This window comes from Uloborus diversus, chromosome 5 (genome assembly GCF_026930045.1).
Source record: "Uloborus diversus isolate 005 chromosome 5, Udiv.v.3.1, whole genome shotgun sequence".
NCBI lineage: Eukaryota > Metazoa > Arthropoda > Arachnida > Araneae > Uloboridae > Uloborus > Uloborus diversus.
The window spans coordinates 175903731-175922055 of NC_072735.1; the positions used below are offsets into that span (position 1 = coordinate 175903731).

The 18325-nt window shown below is 35.0% G+C and overlaps 1 protein-coding gene across 1 annotated transcript in view; it reads right to left on the reverse strand.

Annotated features, from left to right (window-relative positions):
• Window positions 1–18325, reverse strand: part of LOC129223287 (cubilin-like) — a 149585-nt gene that overhangs the window by 43138 nt on the left and 88122 nt on the right. The window contains exons 12-16 of the mRNA XM_054857853.1: window positions 17205–17345; window positions 15509–15748; window positions 13209–13328; window positions 11094–11366; window positions 2016–2284 (exon numbers count right to left, since the gene is read on the reverse strand). Coding sequence (XP_054713828.1) covers window positions 2016–2284; window positions 11094–11366; window positions 13209–13328; window positions 15509–15748; window positions 17205–17345 — 1043 coding nt within the window. The remainder of the gene's footprint in view (window positions 1–2015; window positions 2285–11093; window positions 11367–13208; window positions 13329–15508; window positions 15749–17204; window positions 17346–18325) is intronic.

The window sequence follows — 18325 nt, forward strand, 5'->3', positions numbered from 1 at the left end:
CACACACACACACTCAACTATACGCACGTAACCTCCCAGGAAGAGGGATATGCTTGAGGATGGAGGGGTGCGCCGTTTATAGAAACAATAACTCTAATGAGTAGTATCATGTTGCAACTCGTGATTGCGAAAAACATAATTTGAATTCAAAGTTTCAGAATTCAAATTAAGAGTTGATTGGGGGAAGTGGGTCAGTTTTTTTTTTTTTTTTTTGCACGAATAAAAATAGCTTTATTAATGCAAGAATAAGAGAGATAAATCGTAATCGACTGTCGTCTGCGTATTTCGCGTGATTTTAATTGTTGTAAAATGACCGGAAAATCAATGATTTAAACTTTTTTACTGTTGCCATCTTGTGTTTGTTAACAAATAGAATATTTGTTTTTATTTAAGCTTTGCTTTGCTTTTGCGATAAATCGGAAATTAGGATGGTCGCCAAGTTATGGCGTGTGTATTGTGCAATTTTGTTTTTGTTAGGAATATTGCTTCCTCGTCAAGCATGGGGAGGGATCAGAATTCATAAGAAAGATATAAAAGACAGTTTCGTGATGGCCACAACATACTAGTTTCTCTAAACGTTTTACTATTTGTACTAAAACTCACAATTCACATTGATGAATCCTTTTCTTGCCTAATTCGTGTCTTCATATCCTTACAGTACACAGTTTGGATCTTAAGATTAATATCGATGTAAAAGGAGTTAAGGGGTCTAAGGACCTTTAACCTTCAAAATTTTCGAATTTCTGGAAAAAATATATGTTATGCATATTTTAATTCTGAACAATTCGGTACCTTATTTATTACCATACGCCAAAAATTTTTCAAGTTATCGTAAAAATGTGTAAACTTTCCCCATAGAGTTTTATGTTAACAGCAGCTGTTTAGGCCTTTTTTTCTCAGGTGCCGGTTTCTTCGGATTTCTCGTTTTGCGCGCATGATATCTCAGAAAGTTTCTTCTGTATTTCCGTAAAACTTTTAATGTATGTTTATCTGGTTTATATTTATGACCTAAACCTAAGTTTAGTTATTTTTTTAAAAATTATTTATTTTTTCTTTTGAAATTTTATAAGTTAATATCGAAAATTTCCAAAATTTTGGGCAAAAATATATATTTTTTTAAATATTAACTTTTATTTTTAGTTAAAATTTAGGTTCAGATCATAAATATAAACTAGACGAGCATGAAAAGTTTTACGGAAATATATAAGAAACTTTCTGAGATATCATGCGCGCAAAACGAGAGAACCGAAGAAACCGGCACCTGAGAAAAAAAGGCCTAAACAGCTGCTGTTAGTTTTTGGCGTACGGTAAAAAATAAGGTATCAAATTGTTCAGAATTAATATATGCATAACATATATTTTTTCCAGAAAATCAAAAATTTTTGAGGTTAAAGGTCCTTAGACCCCTTAAACAAATTCATTTTCTGAAACAGTGTTGAGAAAAACTTGTTTGAGAAAAAAAAGCTTGTTTTCATAGAGTTGGCACCGTTATTACACGTTTGCCATTCCATGTAGGTTTGGATCCGTTTGGTTGGAATTCATTCCATAGAAGTCGTTCCCCTTTCAAGGAATGACCTTTCAGCATCTGGACTTAGTAAACCGGAAAAAAAGAAACCTATTGGAAAATTTCAAGCACACTTGAAGAAGAGACTGTACATTGTACAAGATTTGTGAGTAATGTAATATTTGACTGCAATAACTTGCTGCGAAGCTAACCAAACTCAGTTAAAGTATAGCAATTCCTCCTCCTACTGCTTGCTCTCTTCAAGAAAAAAAAAAAAACTTTCTCAAGCTCGGACCTCTTATTATCAGACCCAGACAATAGTTTTCTAACCCAGTTTTATAGCAGTTTTCACTTAAAATAAATTATTTTAAACTAAAGGAATTTCTCTTTTTTTTTTTTTTTTTTTACAACCGGTTAAAAAAGTACCTTTTTGTTCTACCTTTTTTTACTCCTTAAACTGCTATACGATGACTTCACTAGAACACAAATAAAGTATAGATTGCTCTCTTACCTGTAGCGTCCTCTGGTGAGACAACGTCTCAATTTCTGGGTAATCAGACAAATGTTCGTAGTCGTAGGGATGAATGTGGGGGTAGTGGAGTGTCTCCACGAACGGGCGACGTTCCACGTGCACCGGCTCTGCTTTCCAAGAAGACGTCTCCACAGTTTGGGGGGCACATTCCTCCTGCTCGACTTTTATTTCGAAGCCAGGTCTAGCGTTGGCCGAATCAGAGTGAAAGGTAAAAATAGTCTGGTAGTCACCTTTGAATTCCACCAACTCTGAAACGTTACATAGAACGGTATCAAATACACGTTGACGGAAGTTGTTCAAAACATATGAGGCAGTGAGAACCAAAGGATGTAAGTGGACTTTCTAAAGTTTCGAGTAAAACACGTTAAAAGTTCAGATCATTGAGAAGATGATAAAATGAAGGAAGTGAAGACTTTCATTCGTGAAGCTAAGACCTCAAGTCACGTGATAGATTTTAAAGCAAAGCATTAGAAGAAGTCAGGTTTCTTTAGCTTGTTTCGCGCTGAACATGCCAACCATTCGTCGTCGTTGAGTCACGTGACTTGGGCTCTTTGTGTCAGCTTTTGCTAAGCCAATGATTAGGCTAGCTCCCTTCATTTACTAATTCCTGCTCTAAGGTTCAAATCCTAGGAAGGCTTTTATTGTTTTTTTTTCTAAATCATGTTGTACAGTCAGGGGCGGCATTTCAGCATTTCATTTGGGGGGTCGAATTTCTTAAATATGAAATACCTTAGTATGGAACAAAACACATATTGGCTAACAGCAAATAATCATGATATGGGGGGAGATTGCATAGTTAACGACCTCAGAAAAGATATTTGTTGATGTGAGATATATTTTTTTAATAGGATGTATTTTTTAAGAATACCTATGAAAGCATTACTATGCATTCAGCAGCTGAAATGTGTTTCGGACAGAAGAAAGTGGTGAGCATTCATTTAATAGACACACTTAAAATATAAGCGTAACAATGTATGTAAAATACCAAGATATTTTCTTGTGAATATCACGCAGCCTCTCACTGCACGAGCCTCTCATAACCATCGTTACGCGGAGCACACAAGAACGAGATATTTAGCCTATATGAGGAAATTACTTCTTTAGTTAAAACTAGCAAAAATACCCGGCGTTGCCTGGGTCAGTAATAATTATGAGAAACAATCGTTACTTGCCCTTGTTTTCTGTTTTAAGCGAAAGAATTTAAAACAAACCTTTTTGACGTGATTAAAAATCGAGCTTCTTCCTTACTCATTAAACTAAAATAGCAATAAGTATAAAGAACAAAATAGTATTCAACTAGAAACGAAAGCACGACATTTAAGCATATACAAATTTGAAGAATTTCCGAAATATGAAATTAAATTTTACATTTTTAAAAAGATTTATCTGTTAGTACTTTTTTTTTTTTTGAATCTAAAACCTTCTCTGTTTGGCTATTGATGTACGAACTGCTTTAAAAAATGTAGCCGCCCGTGTTCCCCTTACACTTGCTTTAGTTATTTTGGGAAATTTAAATTTTTGTGGGCACTTGGTGCAGTTTAAAATCTTACCAAATTTGCGAGAATCATTTTGGGACACTTTCGATAATACTCCCCCTCCTTACTAATTTTTATTATAGAAATATTGTTGCCAGATGCTGAGATACTTTTGGTCAAAATAAAATGGCGCTAAACGGTTTCATCCGAAATGTTTCCAAAAATAAGTAGTAAAATTTGGCGATTGTTTGAAATCGTGCAAAAAGAAAAATTAATGGAAATTTTTGTGCGGTTTATGGATTCGCCTAATTTATTTGTTGAACTATTTTACACAGTATTTTTTTTTTTTTTTTTTTTAAGTATCTTTGATTGGCGATATTTTGTTTATATGGTGAAAGCTGAGAAACATTAGGTAGTCTTTGGGCTCAAAAACAGCGACAGTGGAAAAAAACTGCCAAATGCATCAGCTACTGAAATCTTTCTGAAAAAATTCTGACGATATTTCTGCTGGTTGGTTGGATATTGTGACCAAGTGTCCAATCAGCATAAATAATAATAATAAACCATTAATTACATAAGTTTCGTTTGAAAGTAAAATGATCAGCCAAATCCATTTATTTTTAGCCAATCTTGTGGAAAAACGTTACTTTAAGATTTAACTTGAGAAAAGTCTCAAAAAGTCAGACGAAACGCAAAAATATTCAACAATACAACAATTCTTGGGAGTTGAGATGACACACTAATTAATGACTTGGGTTGATGAAAGCCTTCGAACAGGGAACAAAAAAGCTCATAACTCGTTTTTTATACAACTTAGAAACTTCGAACAGATGCTATCTTCAGCAGAAAAATTGGCGCTTAATGTTAATATGTGCACGTTTTTTTCCACCCCCATATTGGGGCATTTATGCGAAAATTGGGACTAAAATTGGAATAAAAAGGGAACTATCAATCGGATTTTTTTCGAACTGGTCTATACACCTTCCCAGTACCAAAATGAACAAACGGTGAAAGTTTCAGTCAAATCTGCCGGGTAGTTTCTGAGATCTTAGGGAACAAATTTACCAAACTCCATTTTTATATATATAGATTAACCATTATTCATCATCGGTTTTTTCTGTATTTAAAAAACGGAAAAAACTTGCTCATGTCTGGAAATGTATCGAATTTCATCAACCATTACGGAGAACCAGCAAGATTGTTTTTCTTGAACACTGATTTGCGATTTACGTAAATTGAATTTGCTAATTTTTTATCATTCCTCTAAATATCTTGTTCTTGTGTGCTCTGCATAACGATGGTTATGAGCGGCCCGTGCAGTGGTGTGGCTGCGTGATTTTCATAAGAAAATGCCTTGGCATTTTACATTAATTGTTATGCTCATATTTTAAGCGTGTCTATTAAATGAGTGTTCATCACTTTCTTCTGTCCGAAACACATTTCAGCTGCTCAATGCATAGTAATACTTTCAAAAAATTTGGGGGTGTCTCTGCCCCCTCTCGACCCCCCTATTTGCCGCCCCTGTGTACAGTAGCACTCACAAGAGCTACTAGTACCACTTCTTGTCCCAAAGCATGGGAGAGGTTCTCCTATTATTTGTTTTGATTACCTCTAAATTTTTAATTTTGGCACTTACGTCCTTTTGCTTCTCACTGCGTCATATAACACTAAAGCATTATAATTTTGCAATAGCAAACGTTATGTACACTATATATATCTATCATTTCAGTATTTTCATTGGATTATATATGCATTACATACAAAGACAAACATGTGTATATAATACTTATTGAGTGATTTTTTTTTTTTTAATCCCATAGTAAGAAATGTTTGTACTGTCTGACCACCGTTAAGATGAAAAAGCGAACACACCATTTACTGGCGGAAATGGAAGAAGCTATTGGTTGGCTGAGACAATAGCTTTTGCAGATATGTGTTGGCCTCTAAATCAAGCAGTCACATAGAAATGAACGAAGTAAGCAGGTTATATTTTTACTTTTCGTACTCATTCAGATATACCCGGCTTAGCTGGCCATTTGTCAATTCCATGGCAACCATGAATTTGACAATATATTTTCAAAAACAATTTCTTTTTAACACGCTTTTATTAGCTTCACCTGTATGTATGTATGCATGTATGTATGTATCTTGTAAAGGAATCTTGCAACTCAAATTTTGACCACTTCCTGCGATCGGATTCTTTTGAAACTTGGCACGCGACCTCAGACTCGATGACAATGCAATATTCTGTAATCAAATTAATTAATTAACTCTTTTAATTGTTAGTTTCCTCCAATTTTAATCAATATTTTGGCATAAATCTAACAATGTGAAAAAGGAAAATTTTTTAAAAATACAATAAAAAATGCTCCAATGTTCCAAGGTAATTAGAACATGAAATATAATTGTTTTTAACTAATTTCATGCCAAAATTTAGGTGAGCCTTCAATTGGAAATTCATTGCTGATCAGACCATTGTTGAACAAAACTTTTATTCAAATGCATCTCAAATTTTCAAAGTAATATAGATATGATTTCCGCAAACATACATCGATGACTCACAGTAGCTTCCCATCGGGGTGCCCTTGTCGTAACTTTAAGATATTACCTCGCACTAGGTTTATAAATAATTTCGTCGCCTGATAATTCTCCAACATAAGACTAAAAAACAGAAAAATAATATAATAGTTCAAAAAACTAAAAAACACGCTTTCGTAGCAAAATGAACTAAAAAGTGAAAAATAATCTTTGGACTGAAGTAGTTGACCAATCACTTAATTTTAATGTAATACAAAAAAGCGTGGGGGGGGGGGCTTCTTATCAGTTGTCTTGAATTTCTTCCATTTGTTGTCCAAGCAAAAATGTAAATAGACAGCACCCCACGCTTTTTTGTATTACATTAAAGATAAGTGATTGGTCAACTACTTTAGTCCGAAGATTATTTTTCACTTTTTAGTTCATTTTGCTACGAAAGCGTGTTTTTTAGTTTTTTGAACTATTATATTATTGCTAAAGAGTTTTACTTTCTACATTGTAAGTAACTTATTTTTCTACATTTCTTGTTGGAAAATTGTTACCAGTCAATTATAATTCATTCAGCTATTATAATAAAAAAGCGATGAGTTTCCATTTCTTTAAAAGAGTGCAACTGCAGTAGCACCAACGGCCGTGTTTACTAGTCAAGTTGATCTTCAATCAACCATCCGAACCAACAGTACATTGCAGTCTTCTGATTGGTTGAATAAGGCTAAGATTGGCGGTTCGGGTATTTGACTCATATTCAACTATGCTGGTCAATATGACATTTAGATCGTTCGCCCTTGTGTCATTCACTCAGTTCTTGTTCAAACGTCAAGCACCAGTGTGCAAACACTGTCAACAACTGAGCCCTCCAAGCTAAGTTTGATTTCAATTTCTCTATTTTAGCTGTTTCATTCACGTATTAAGACCAGTTTTATCTCTTCTATCGACTCCTGAAGAACTGATTAGTTATTTAAATTCAAGAATAACATAACTAAGAAAAAAAAACGTTTCAAATAATTGTTATCCTATAACTGGAGCAAACCTAACCTGGCAGCGTCTTAATGCTATGATTAGGATCCCTGTAGCCTTCACAGAGCTGCCAGGTTATGTTTGCCCCAGCTAAGGCCCCTATACGAGCCGAAGCATCAGCTTAAGATTGGACATTTTAGATCAGAGCGCGTGTTTGAGTGATTTGATTACTTTTTCTGGCGAGTTATCGCGTTTGGTGATTGTGAGCAATTCTTAGCGTCACGTGAATTGTTTATTAAATATAAAAAAAAAATCTGCAAATTTGGTGAAATTCGAAACTTTGCTGTGGTAACTCTAGCAGCGCAACAATGCAAAATCCGATCCAAAAAGGTTAAACTTAAGCTGATTCGTCGGTCTATCTACTATATCTTCTCTACATAGTACAAAATGAAGTCCCCAAAAAGCGTCTGTGTGTTTGAACTCGCAAAACTCGAGAACTACCCGTCCAATTGCGCTGAAATTTTCACAGTTTGTTCCTTTAAGTCCTGAGAAGGTTTTCAGACCAGTTTGAATAAAATTCGAAGAATACAGTTGGCTCTCTATTTAACGACTTTCAAGGGACCACAAAAAATCGTCCTTAAGTAGAAAGCGTCCTTAAATAGAATGCTTTTAACACTATAGTGGACCATTTGGGACCATGAAAAGCCGTCGTTAAATAGAGAAAGTCGTTAAATAGAGCGTCGTTAAACAGAGAGCCAACTGTAGTTCTTTTTTTTTATTCCAATTTACGTCCAATTTTTACATAAATTCTCAAATATGGGGGTGAAAAATTGCTTGCACATATTAATATTACATATCGTTAGAAAGGGTTTTTTTCGCGTTCTACGCAATTGGTTTCAATGCCCTAACTTTGTTACGGCGGGAGTTATTTGCGTTTTCAGCTCGAATTTTTTTAGGCTTAGCTGAAATTTAGGCACTACTTTCTTCATTAAATAAATCAATAAAAAGTGAAGGAATTGTCCCACAGCTTTCTTTTTGATGCCATTGGAAAAAGCGACCTATTTTACTCCAAATCTAACTCGACCTATGGTCGAAAAAATAAGCTTTTATCTCGAAAGGAAAAAAAGTTACTAGCCTTTTTAGTTCAAGTTTGAGAAATCTCGATTTTATTCAAATTGTGAACCATTTTCTTCCGCATTTTAATTCCTTAAACTTATTTTATTTTGTGTTTCCATGGTTACGCATTTTAAATCCATCTTTCTGGATTTAATTTCTTAAAAGTATTTTAATATCTGTCGTCATTGTTTGGAAGGGACATCATGATGTTTTTTACATTTATTTTTTGCGCCTGATTGTTGAATATACGTCACTTGACAAAATTTTTATTTTCAAGGTGGACCGGGCAAAGCCGGGCAACGCAGCTAGTCCTGTATATAGTTGCTCTAGCCCCGCAGCTATCGTTACACCATTATACCTTACGATTTTAATAATAACACATTTCACTCATGAGTTTATTCATTTGGAAGCATTTTTTGAAAATCAAAGCTCGCAAATAAAGTCTTAAAGTGAAATTGTTAAAGGCAAGTTTTTTTTTGCCGGGGCTCTAGACACTAGAGGATGGTCCCGTGCAAATCTCCTCCGAGCCCATTTAGTACATACGCAATCTTTACTAATAATAAAGCTGAAAGTCTGTGCCTTTGGATGTCTGGATGTATGTTACGCGCACAGTCAGACCGTTCGACCGATTTTCATGAAATTTCGCACAGAATTAGTTCGTAGCATAGGGGGGAGCATCTCGAAGCGATTTTTCGAAAATTCGATTTTTTTTTTTTTCTATTCCAATTTTAAGAACATTTTACGGAGGAAATTATCATAACGTGGACGAGTAAATTACCAAATTATCATAACGTGGAATTTTAATATGGGCGAGCAAATGAACGTAGCAAATTGACGAGAAAATTTTCATCCATTATTTGTAAATATACAGGCGAACCAAATGACCTTTTAATATTTCTACTACGGGCAAAGTCATGCGGGTACCGCGAGTATTAAATATTGCAAATCTATGTAACCGTAATAGCAACATCATAAAGAACTGACAGGGATTGAAGAATTTTCACATATATTTCTAAATTAAGATAAGAAAGAGATTTTAAAAGACGTCAATTTTTTTTTTCAAACTTTTTAGATCAACACAAATGAATCTAAAATACTAAAACTAACTGGTTAAAATCACTCCAAGAAGCGTCCAATGTACGGGTTTGCTAAAATAGCCTTACGCCACCTATTTCATGCAGTCGAATTTCTGATGTCCCAAAAAACAACTTGTTCTTCTTATTACGTTACGTAAACGTTGCTGAGACACAACGACTTTCGGAATAACTAGAAAAAAAAATTGCTTCGAATTTATGAAAAAAAGGAACATGTCATCAGCTTTTCCGCTCCTTTATATGCAAACAAATGAACGAGAGGGAGAGTTTTTTTTTTAGTAGTTATTCAAAGTTGTCGTGAGCACAATCTTATTAGACCATAAAGTAGACAAAGTAAGTAAAAAGTGCATTGAGAGGACAGGAATTTATCAAAAGGATCACGTGATTGTTTCAACGATGGGAGGATTTTACTAAAACTTATTCTTACGTATATGGACTCGAAGAGGGGCATGTTTTTACCATACAATTGAGATTGAAACATTATGAGAATATCATTTTCAATTACATGCAAACTTATAATTTCTATGTTTATAGTGAAGGTTTTTTTTTTTCCTTGCAATTTTCTCTCTTCCTTTTCTTTTTTTTCCCTAATTTTTGCCAAGTATTACAACTTGAAACTACTCAAACGTATTATACTGCCCTGCTAAACACTAAAGTCGAATTTGCACTTTTGAAAAATTTGAGTGATTGTCACCAGGTTGTTTTTTTGTAACATATATTGCCTAAATACAATGTTTCGCTGCCATTTGCTAACGGGAATTTTTTTTTTTTTCAAAAAATTCTGAAAAAGTGGCAGCTGAACCTAGGATATGGAGTTGTAAAACTTTCAAAAGCAATTTCATATTTTGAGCTCAGCTTTACATGGCACTTTTGCGCTTAGCTCTGCAGTATACTCATTAAGTCCCATTACATTGACCAAAAGGCTCTTAAAATATTGAAACATAAATGTGGATGAAAAAATGCTGAAAATTCAGATTTCAACTAAACAAAAGATAATAATGTTTGATAATTATATTGACTACGAACGAATGAACCAGTCGGTTTGTTCCGGTTTCACTGGGCAGTAATCGGAAGCGTTTTAATCAATCCACTGGGAATTGGGCGTACGAGAAGACGTCCCACTGGTCAACTGACCAATTGTGATTAGAGTAACCGCATCTCGATGCCAGTTAATACGATTTCGTGGTATTTTCGGCCAATAGATAATCTGTAGCTCAATTTCGAATCTGTGTGTTTAGAATTGGCGTGTCCAAGACCAAATAACTCTCCCCCTCTTCATCCTTTTTCTCATCTGGGGTTCATAGTAACGGCAGTATGAACTTTTTCGCCACTTTGCTTCTGCTACGCGTAAAATATTTTATGTGCTGCAGAAACAATGTGGGGAAAAAGTTCATGCTGCTGTAACCATGACAACAGTCGGAGAAATAGGGTAGAGAGTGGGAAAGATATTTAGCTTTGACACGCCTATTCTAAATATATAGACTATAAAGTTCTAAAAGAGAGGCTGGGCACATTCTTCTACTCTAGTAACGGTGCATTAACCTTGTCTTATTCAAACGTGACCTTTATTTGTTTTTTAAATTAAGACAATTTGGGGGAGGGAGTGGAATAAAATTGTATTCTCAGTATTTTTTTTCTGGTGAATGTAAACATTGGTGGCAATTGGAAAAAAAATTTGTTTTATGCTGGCAGTGGGGAAACCACTCTGTGGTATCAGAGTCTACTCTAAGAAAATATGCTGTGATCGGCAGTGAAAATATCATGGCATGTCCTCCTCAAAGTTTACAACAGTTATAGAATAAAATAATTGATTTAAGATCAGAAATGTCCCATGTGACACGAACTTCAAGATGCTTTTTACAATCACCAATGTGACTTACTGGTGTATCCGTCAGGCAATGTTCCACAAAGTTTCTCTTCCCCCACTTTCAGCCAATCATATTCGCAGCCCTCGCTGCTCTCGACTTCAAACCGCCTGAAGGAGAGACGTAGGCGGCACACCCTGACGCTGAGTCGCCTGATGGTGTATCGACATTCAGAATCAGGCGGGTAGGCAGCCGGATGAGCCGGACTCAGCAGCACGAAAGCTGGAGACGCGTACAGGCGGTCACAGCGAAATGGAATTGTATCCGTGCGGCGAGACGGTCCTCGACCTAACAAAAAAGAAATACGTTAATTAATTAATTATAAAAGTATTTATTTATTTTTATTCAGAAGCTAAACAGTTTCACATACATAGAGGACTGCGTGCCAAGCACCTTGCCTCCGGACATACACAGGAAAAACCTACAACACCCAGGGCACCGGCGGGAATCGAACCCCCGACATCCGGCTTAGAAGACGAAGCTTCTACCACAGAGCCACGGTGGCTCCCAATTATAGAAGTAACAAAGTAAAACTTGAATCATTTTAATAAATGAAGACTGGTGGTGGATGAATATGTTTAATAACGTTTTTAGCGATTTTTAGTAGTTTTAACTACAATTACAGTACAATCTCGTTTATCCGATGTATCTCGTTATTCCAATGTATATTAGAAAAAAGTCTCAGTCGGAAACAAGAACAGCCAATTGAGGTTAGAAATGCTTTCAAATAATCACAGGACATCAAATTATGTTCCTCAAAAGACAGTAGAAATTTCATGAATTACAAAAATACCTCGCTTTTCGCAGGGCTTGCTCGTTAAAAGCGAGTTATGCTCCCATGGGTTCTTAACATTGTACTAACCAAGTATTTCTGATTTCCTCGCTAAATCCGGGTTCTCGTAAAATCAGTGTTCGTAATGAGCGAGTTCGACTGTACTAGCAATTCAATTTAATTTGATAGATTTCTCTCTTTCACTTATGTGCCCAGTAGTGTAGGATAACAGAATTTAAAAAAAAAACCAAGCACTTTTCATAATGCACTCAAACGGACAAAATAACTTTTCTGGGTCAGACCGGACAATTTAAGAATTCCTGTAGTTTTCGAAAATTCCAAGAAAATGACACCACAAAATAAGAAAAGTGCAGCTCAAGTCATGAAGAGAATTTATTATTATTATCTAGCTTTTAATCATAACTTTGAGTGTTGAAACATGCATGTTTTTCTTATTGGGAAAGATTGTTTGAAATGACTAGAACCGCACTGTTCTTCGTTTGTGTGTCATTTTCTTGGAATTTTCGAAAACTACAGGAATGCTTAAGTTGTTCTTTCTGACCCAGAAAAGTTATTTTGTCCTTTTGAGGCAATTAAGGAAAGTGCTTAGTATTTTTAAAAAAATTCTGTTATTTTATTCTTTTTAGTGTAAATGTATTTCAGAAATAGAATAATTTTACCCTCACGAAACTTTTACCTCATTTTTTCATATAAATGCTCGGTTTTAAAAGGGAAAACACCTATATATGTGTCTAAAACTTTAAGCAGTTGGCACTGAAAATTAATCCTTGTTCCTCTCTAGGATTTATGCTTGCTAATTTCATGCCTGCTACAGAGAAACTTGATTCAAAATTTTCATTACGATTGCTTTTAACGTTACTGTTACAAGGCAACAAAATTTGTAACAATGGGTTTTATATTTAAACATTTAATAGGGAAATTACATGAAATTTGCTGTTTTCAATCCTAACTGAAATAATAATTTTGTTTTAGAATTTTAATTTTTCAGCGTTAAGTTGTACCTTATGATTAAGCAAATCATTTAGTGAAATCTCGAAGTCTCTAAGTGGTCTAGTTGCAGAGATATAAGCAAAACCAGGCCTCAGATTTCTCCGTGACAATCAGGTCATTTTTTTTAATTAAGATTTTGACACAAAATTTGTAGTCTTTCATGTGTGACCTCATTTTATCCCTAAGCCCCTTGCATTTTATCCCTAAGCCCCTTGCAGGGCAATAATTGAATATTAAAGAATTGTGTAAAACTGCTTCTTTGATAGTGAAGCGGAAATGAAGGGAGAAGAATGTATCCTCTCTATATTGCTACAATATTAACTTTTTCAAAAATATTCAAATCTCACCAGCTGCGGGGTCGCATGGCAGTTGCTTGTAGACAGCATAAAATCCTCTGCCAGAACCGGAAGCATCGCTAAAAAAGGTGACGTTGATAACTCGCGGGTGACCATAAAATGTCAAAGTTCCTGCAAGGAAAGAAAGAAATCAAGTTATTTCATATATAAATTACGATGCACAAGAAATCAAGTCATTTCAGCTTTTTACTATTAGGGATTTCCCAAAAGTTCATAGAAACATGGAAAAAACTGATATTTTACCTGCCAAGTAATAACAGAAACAACAACAACCAAAAATACTAAATTAAATTTTTAGCAAGTATTTTCTTTACTAATAATAAAGCTGAAAGTCTCTCTGTCCGGAGGATGTCTGGATGTCTGTAGGATGTTTGTAGGATATCTGTAGGATGTCTGTGATGCGCATAGCGCCTTGATCGTTCGGCCGATTTTCATGAAACTTGGCACAAAGTTAGTTTGTAGCATGGGGTTGTGCACCTCGAAGCGATTTTTCGAAAATTCGATATGGTTCTTTTTCTATTCCAATTTTAAGAACAAAACTATCATAAGATGGACGAGTAAATTACGAAATTATCATAACGTGGAACTGTAACATGGGCACAAGCCAATTGGCGAGATACGAAATTATCATAACGTGGAACCGCAACATGGGTACAAGCCAATTATCGAGAAAATTCACCACACATTATTTGTAAATATACAGGCAAAACAAAAGACCTTTTAATTTTTCTATTACGGGCAAAGCCGTGCGGGTACCACTAGTAGACAATAAACTGAAACTAGGAGAGCATTAGAGCTATACGCAATTAGGTAATTTTCCTTAGTTTAAAAGTGGACGAGGCTGTTGACTTGGTAGCCAGAATGAAACGAATATGAAACAAAAATCGGCAATTGCAATGCACTAAAATCTGAGTTGTCTAAATGTCCCCCAAAAAATATGGTAGCAATATAATAGTCATCAACAAACTTGTCGGTGTGACTATTGAACAAACTGCAATGAGATCTGAATAGACATTAAAGTGATGTACATGCGACTTTTGATTTCTATTTCTCCTGGTTTCTCTGGTTTTTTTTTGGGGGGGGGGGGAGGGGATTAGAAATCTAGTTTTTAAAATTACATGAAAAAAAACGAATGAATGCGTCAAGCTTAAAGTTAATTTTTGCTATTTTAAATTGTCTTTAAAAATATAGCAGTCTATTTGATCATAACTTTTAGCTCATTTTTATTTCAGAATTGCCCAAATTCAGTAACAATTTTAACTTGGATGAATGGTTTTTTTAACTCTTTAATTAAACAAAAGTAGGTTTGTAGGTTTTCTGAACGAGTATTCTCTACATCTTTTTGTATGATTTGGTAGAGACTTTTCTGTCACGTGAGTGCTAAAAGTGTCTTTCTCTTGAGCTTGTCGAATAAAATCAAATCGTGAAAAACTGGTGGGGAATGCTTTTGAGGATATTTCTCTCCAATGGACGGACATCGTTGACACGGGGGCCATTTCACATTATTTCGGACAAATGTACAATGTTCAAAATTCAGGAATTTTTCACGGTAAATATTACTGTAAAATGGAGTGTTTACAGTACAGAAAAAAAATTTACACGTTTGTTGATACACTACGTGACATACAGTGCGAAGCAGATAACGCCGTATTTCTACCCGCTCGATGTGTTCCAACTGGTATGATGGTCAGCAAAGCCGCCTGCCAATACGAAGGTCCTGAGGTCGAGCCTGGCGTTTTTTAACTCTCGCTTATTCTGCCGTAAACTTTTACAGTAAAATAGGATTTTACAGTAAAAGTTCCTGGCAATATGAATGCCAGTAACTTTTGCAATAAAATTTCAGGATTTATTTTAACAGTGTCGAGTCCGTAACATGACTCTGTTGCCATAACTATTTAATTTGCCGTTTGATTAACACATTCTTTTAATTTGAGTTTGTGCGTTGGTAAGATAAAATCAAAATAAAATAATGTGCTAATGAAAAATACACTAAATAATTGTGACAAAAAAAGTTATGTTGCGGACTCTACATAATCAAAACATCCAAAATACTGTGAAGTGACCCATTGTTGATTATTTCAGAATAATTTCCAACAATGTCGAATTCTGATATGTATAATTACCATTTTTTATGATGACACTTCTGACTTAAGAAAACGTAAGTAACCATAAAAACAACAAAAATCAATGTTAATAAAAAGCAATAGTTTTTACATCCGTTGGATAATGCAGTTTATGGACTTGATGCAGAAAGGAAACAAGTAACAGTATTGAATTGATTCAATAAGTACTTTTTTGTCCTTGAAGTTGAGGTCCACAGTACTTTATCCCATTGATGATCAAGAAATCTTTCGTGCAAAGAGCATTTTCGGCCTCCAGTCCGAATTCTAGGAAGTGTAGAGAGATCCGGCACCGGTCTGGCAGGGCTTCGAATCGATAGACGCAACGTTTCGAAACCGGATAGGCGTCTGGGAACGATGGACTTTGGAAGGTGCCACTCGCATTGTTGAATGTCATGTCGCATTCTGAAAAACAACAATTGATTTCAATTCGTTAAAGATTCCATAAATGACGCACATTTTTGACTCACATCGAAGATTGCTACCATATAAAATAGTGCCAATATTGCTTTTTATCAGCCATCCTAAATAACGCGAGCGAATAGCAATTTGACTGTTTCAGGTCTATGACTTGTTTTTGAATAACCTAACCACTAAGTTTAGAAATTATTTCAAATTTAATTTAGCACTTAAAATTTTTAAGTTACATAGGGCTCAAAGTAACTATTTCACAAAATACAGGATATTTTAAAAATTGTATGGACAAAGGAATTCTGTTTAGCTAAACAACAACTACATACATTGCATGCACAATTTGCAATTCCAATAAACTATAAGAAACGCTGCTATCTCAGGCTAATGGCGGCTGAAAGAGGTTACAAACACTTGAGAAACTTATAACCTCCTTTTTGGAGGATTTTCGTTTCTGTTCTTTAAAAAATACATTACACCACAAATTATCCGAAGCCTACATTTTACCACAAACGAAAAAGAGCGTGGAACGGAATGTTTTACCTTTTTCGGTAGTTTCTTAAATTGCCTCAAGGTAGCGTATTCAAACTCTAGAATCGCGAATATAAAATACTACCTTTTTGTGTTTCTGATGAACACGAAAATTTTTTATATTCCTTGCTAAAAAAATTAATTTTTTTACTGTGGCAATAAAGTGAGTTTGACGTTGCCACAAAAAACAACAACAATATTTTGGAAAGAAAACACTTGATTTGAATTTGAGAGGTTTATGTCAGCCAATAGGAGAGCAGTAGGGTATCCTGTGACACGTGTTCTACCGTGGAAAGTGGTACCATTCACATAAGGGGTAGAGAAAAAATCGGACATGGCGGGAGAAAATTATCAACAGTTATAAATTCAGCATACCGATTTTACTCGGACACAACTAAAGAATGTTACTCGGCAGAAATTTCGCTAAAACATTTTCCCCTGTGTAAGCTTAAGTTCGGTTCACATCTTAGTTTCAAGAGTCTTGCTACATGATGTATGTAAATTACAATGTGTCAGTTTTTATCTTCAACGATAAATTAAACGAGTCCCACAAAATATTTCGTTTCACAATATTATTATTACTACGGTTAGTATAAAGCATCAATACTATGATTAAAGTTCGTACGAATGTTTAAGTTTAATAACTGTTTTTGTGTTCTGCGAAAACCAATTCTAATATATGAACCAATGGCGTCGCTTATATGAATCACGTTTGTTTTGAACAGTTTTATTTCCACATAGCGACTGATTGAATAAATCTGGATTTGGTTCTGTTTTTTACGACTTGATTCATTAAAGCTGTTGATTCAATTAACCAGCGTCCATTGTATCACGTGCTTTTTTTCGCACATGTTGCTGTGTCTGAAATAGTTGGGTTTATTTGCACATTGGTAACAACACGTAACTTCTCAGCGTTTGAAAATGGTTCTTCTTTTACCTGCAGTTCTCCCTCCAGTCAACGGGGCACAATCCATTTGCTGTCCACGAATATGAAATCCAGGTCTTGCAGTAGCTCCATCCGTGTGAAATTGAAGGGATATTGATTGCTCTTCAAACGGCACGACTCCTGAAAATACAAAATGAACATTATTACAGCATTTTGCAATAGTTAAGGCTTAATTTCAGACTTTGAAATTAGTTTTGCTAACTTATTAACAACTAATTTTTGTTTTTGGCAATGATTAAAAATTTTGTTCTACCGAATCACACTGACACCAGGACACAGTAAGTGGAAAGCTTTTAAAATTTTTTAAATTCATATTTCTTTGTTGGAAAGTTTTGAAGGAAAAGCTATTAGGCTAGTGAGAAGTCTTTCAGATTTAAATTTCAAGGAGTCTTAATATTGATACAGCCTGGAATAAAGGGTTATAGGGGACATGATTTAGTTGGTTAAACTAAGCAAAATGAAAGATGTTAATAGGTTAAATATTTTTCACGGAAAGCAGAACGAGGGGGTCATTGTTTTAAGCTATTCAAATCTCAGGCTAATCTGAAAATGAGGAAAAATTATAACTTTAGTAAGGTTGTGGGCACTTGGAGCAGCTTACCGGAAGAGACTGTACTAAGTAAAGAGGTAGAAAGTTTTAAAAGGGCCATTGATCTTTATTGGGGACTACTGAACTGACTAGACCCAGAGTCTGTTGCTGTTCGTCATATTTGTATTGTACAGAGTTAGCATAAAAGAATATCTCGGTTTTAAAAATTTATACTTCATAAACTATTACACTTAGCACTATAAATGATGCATAAAGATAAACTGAAAGTTTTTTTTCACTCACAAATGATCGAGGTGTGCGCCTTTCGTAACGCGACACACATCTATAACATACATTTTGTACTTCACTGTCAATTTTTCGAAATGCTACACGTACGCGATCTTTCAGTTCTTGCAATGTTGTAGGCAATGGTGGTGTATAAACAGTCTTTGACGAAACCTCATTTAAAAAATCACATGGGGTTAGGTTTGGGGTCTGGCTGGCCAATGCATAAAGGGTATATCATCATCACCTCGAATCCATCGTTGCGGAACGTCAGTGGCGCTGAGAA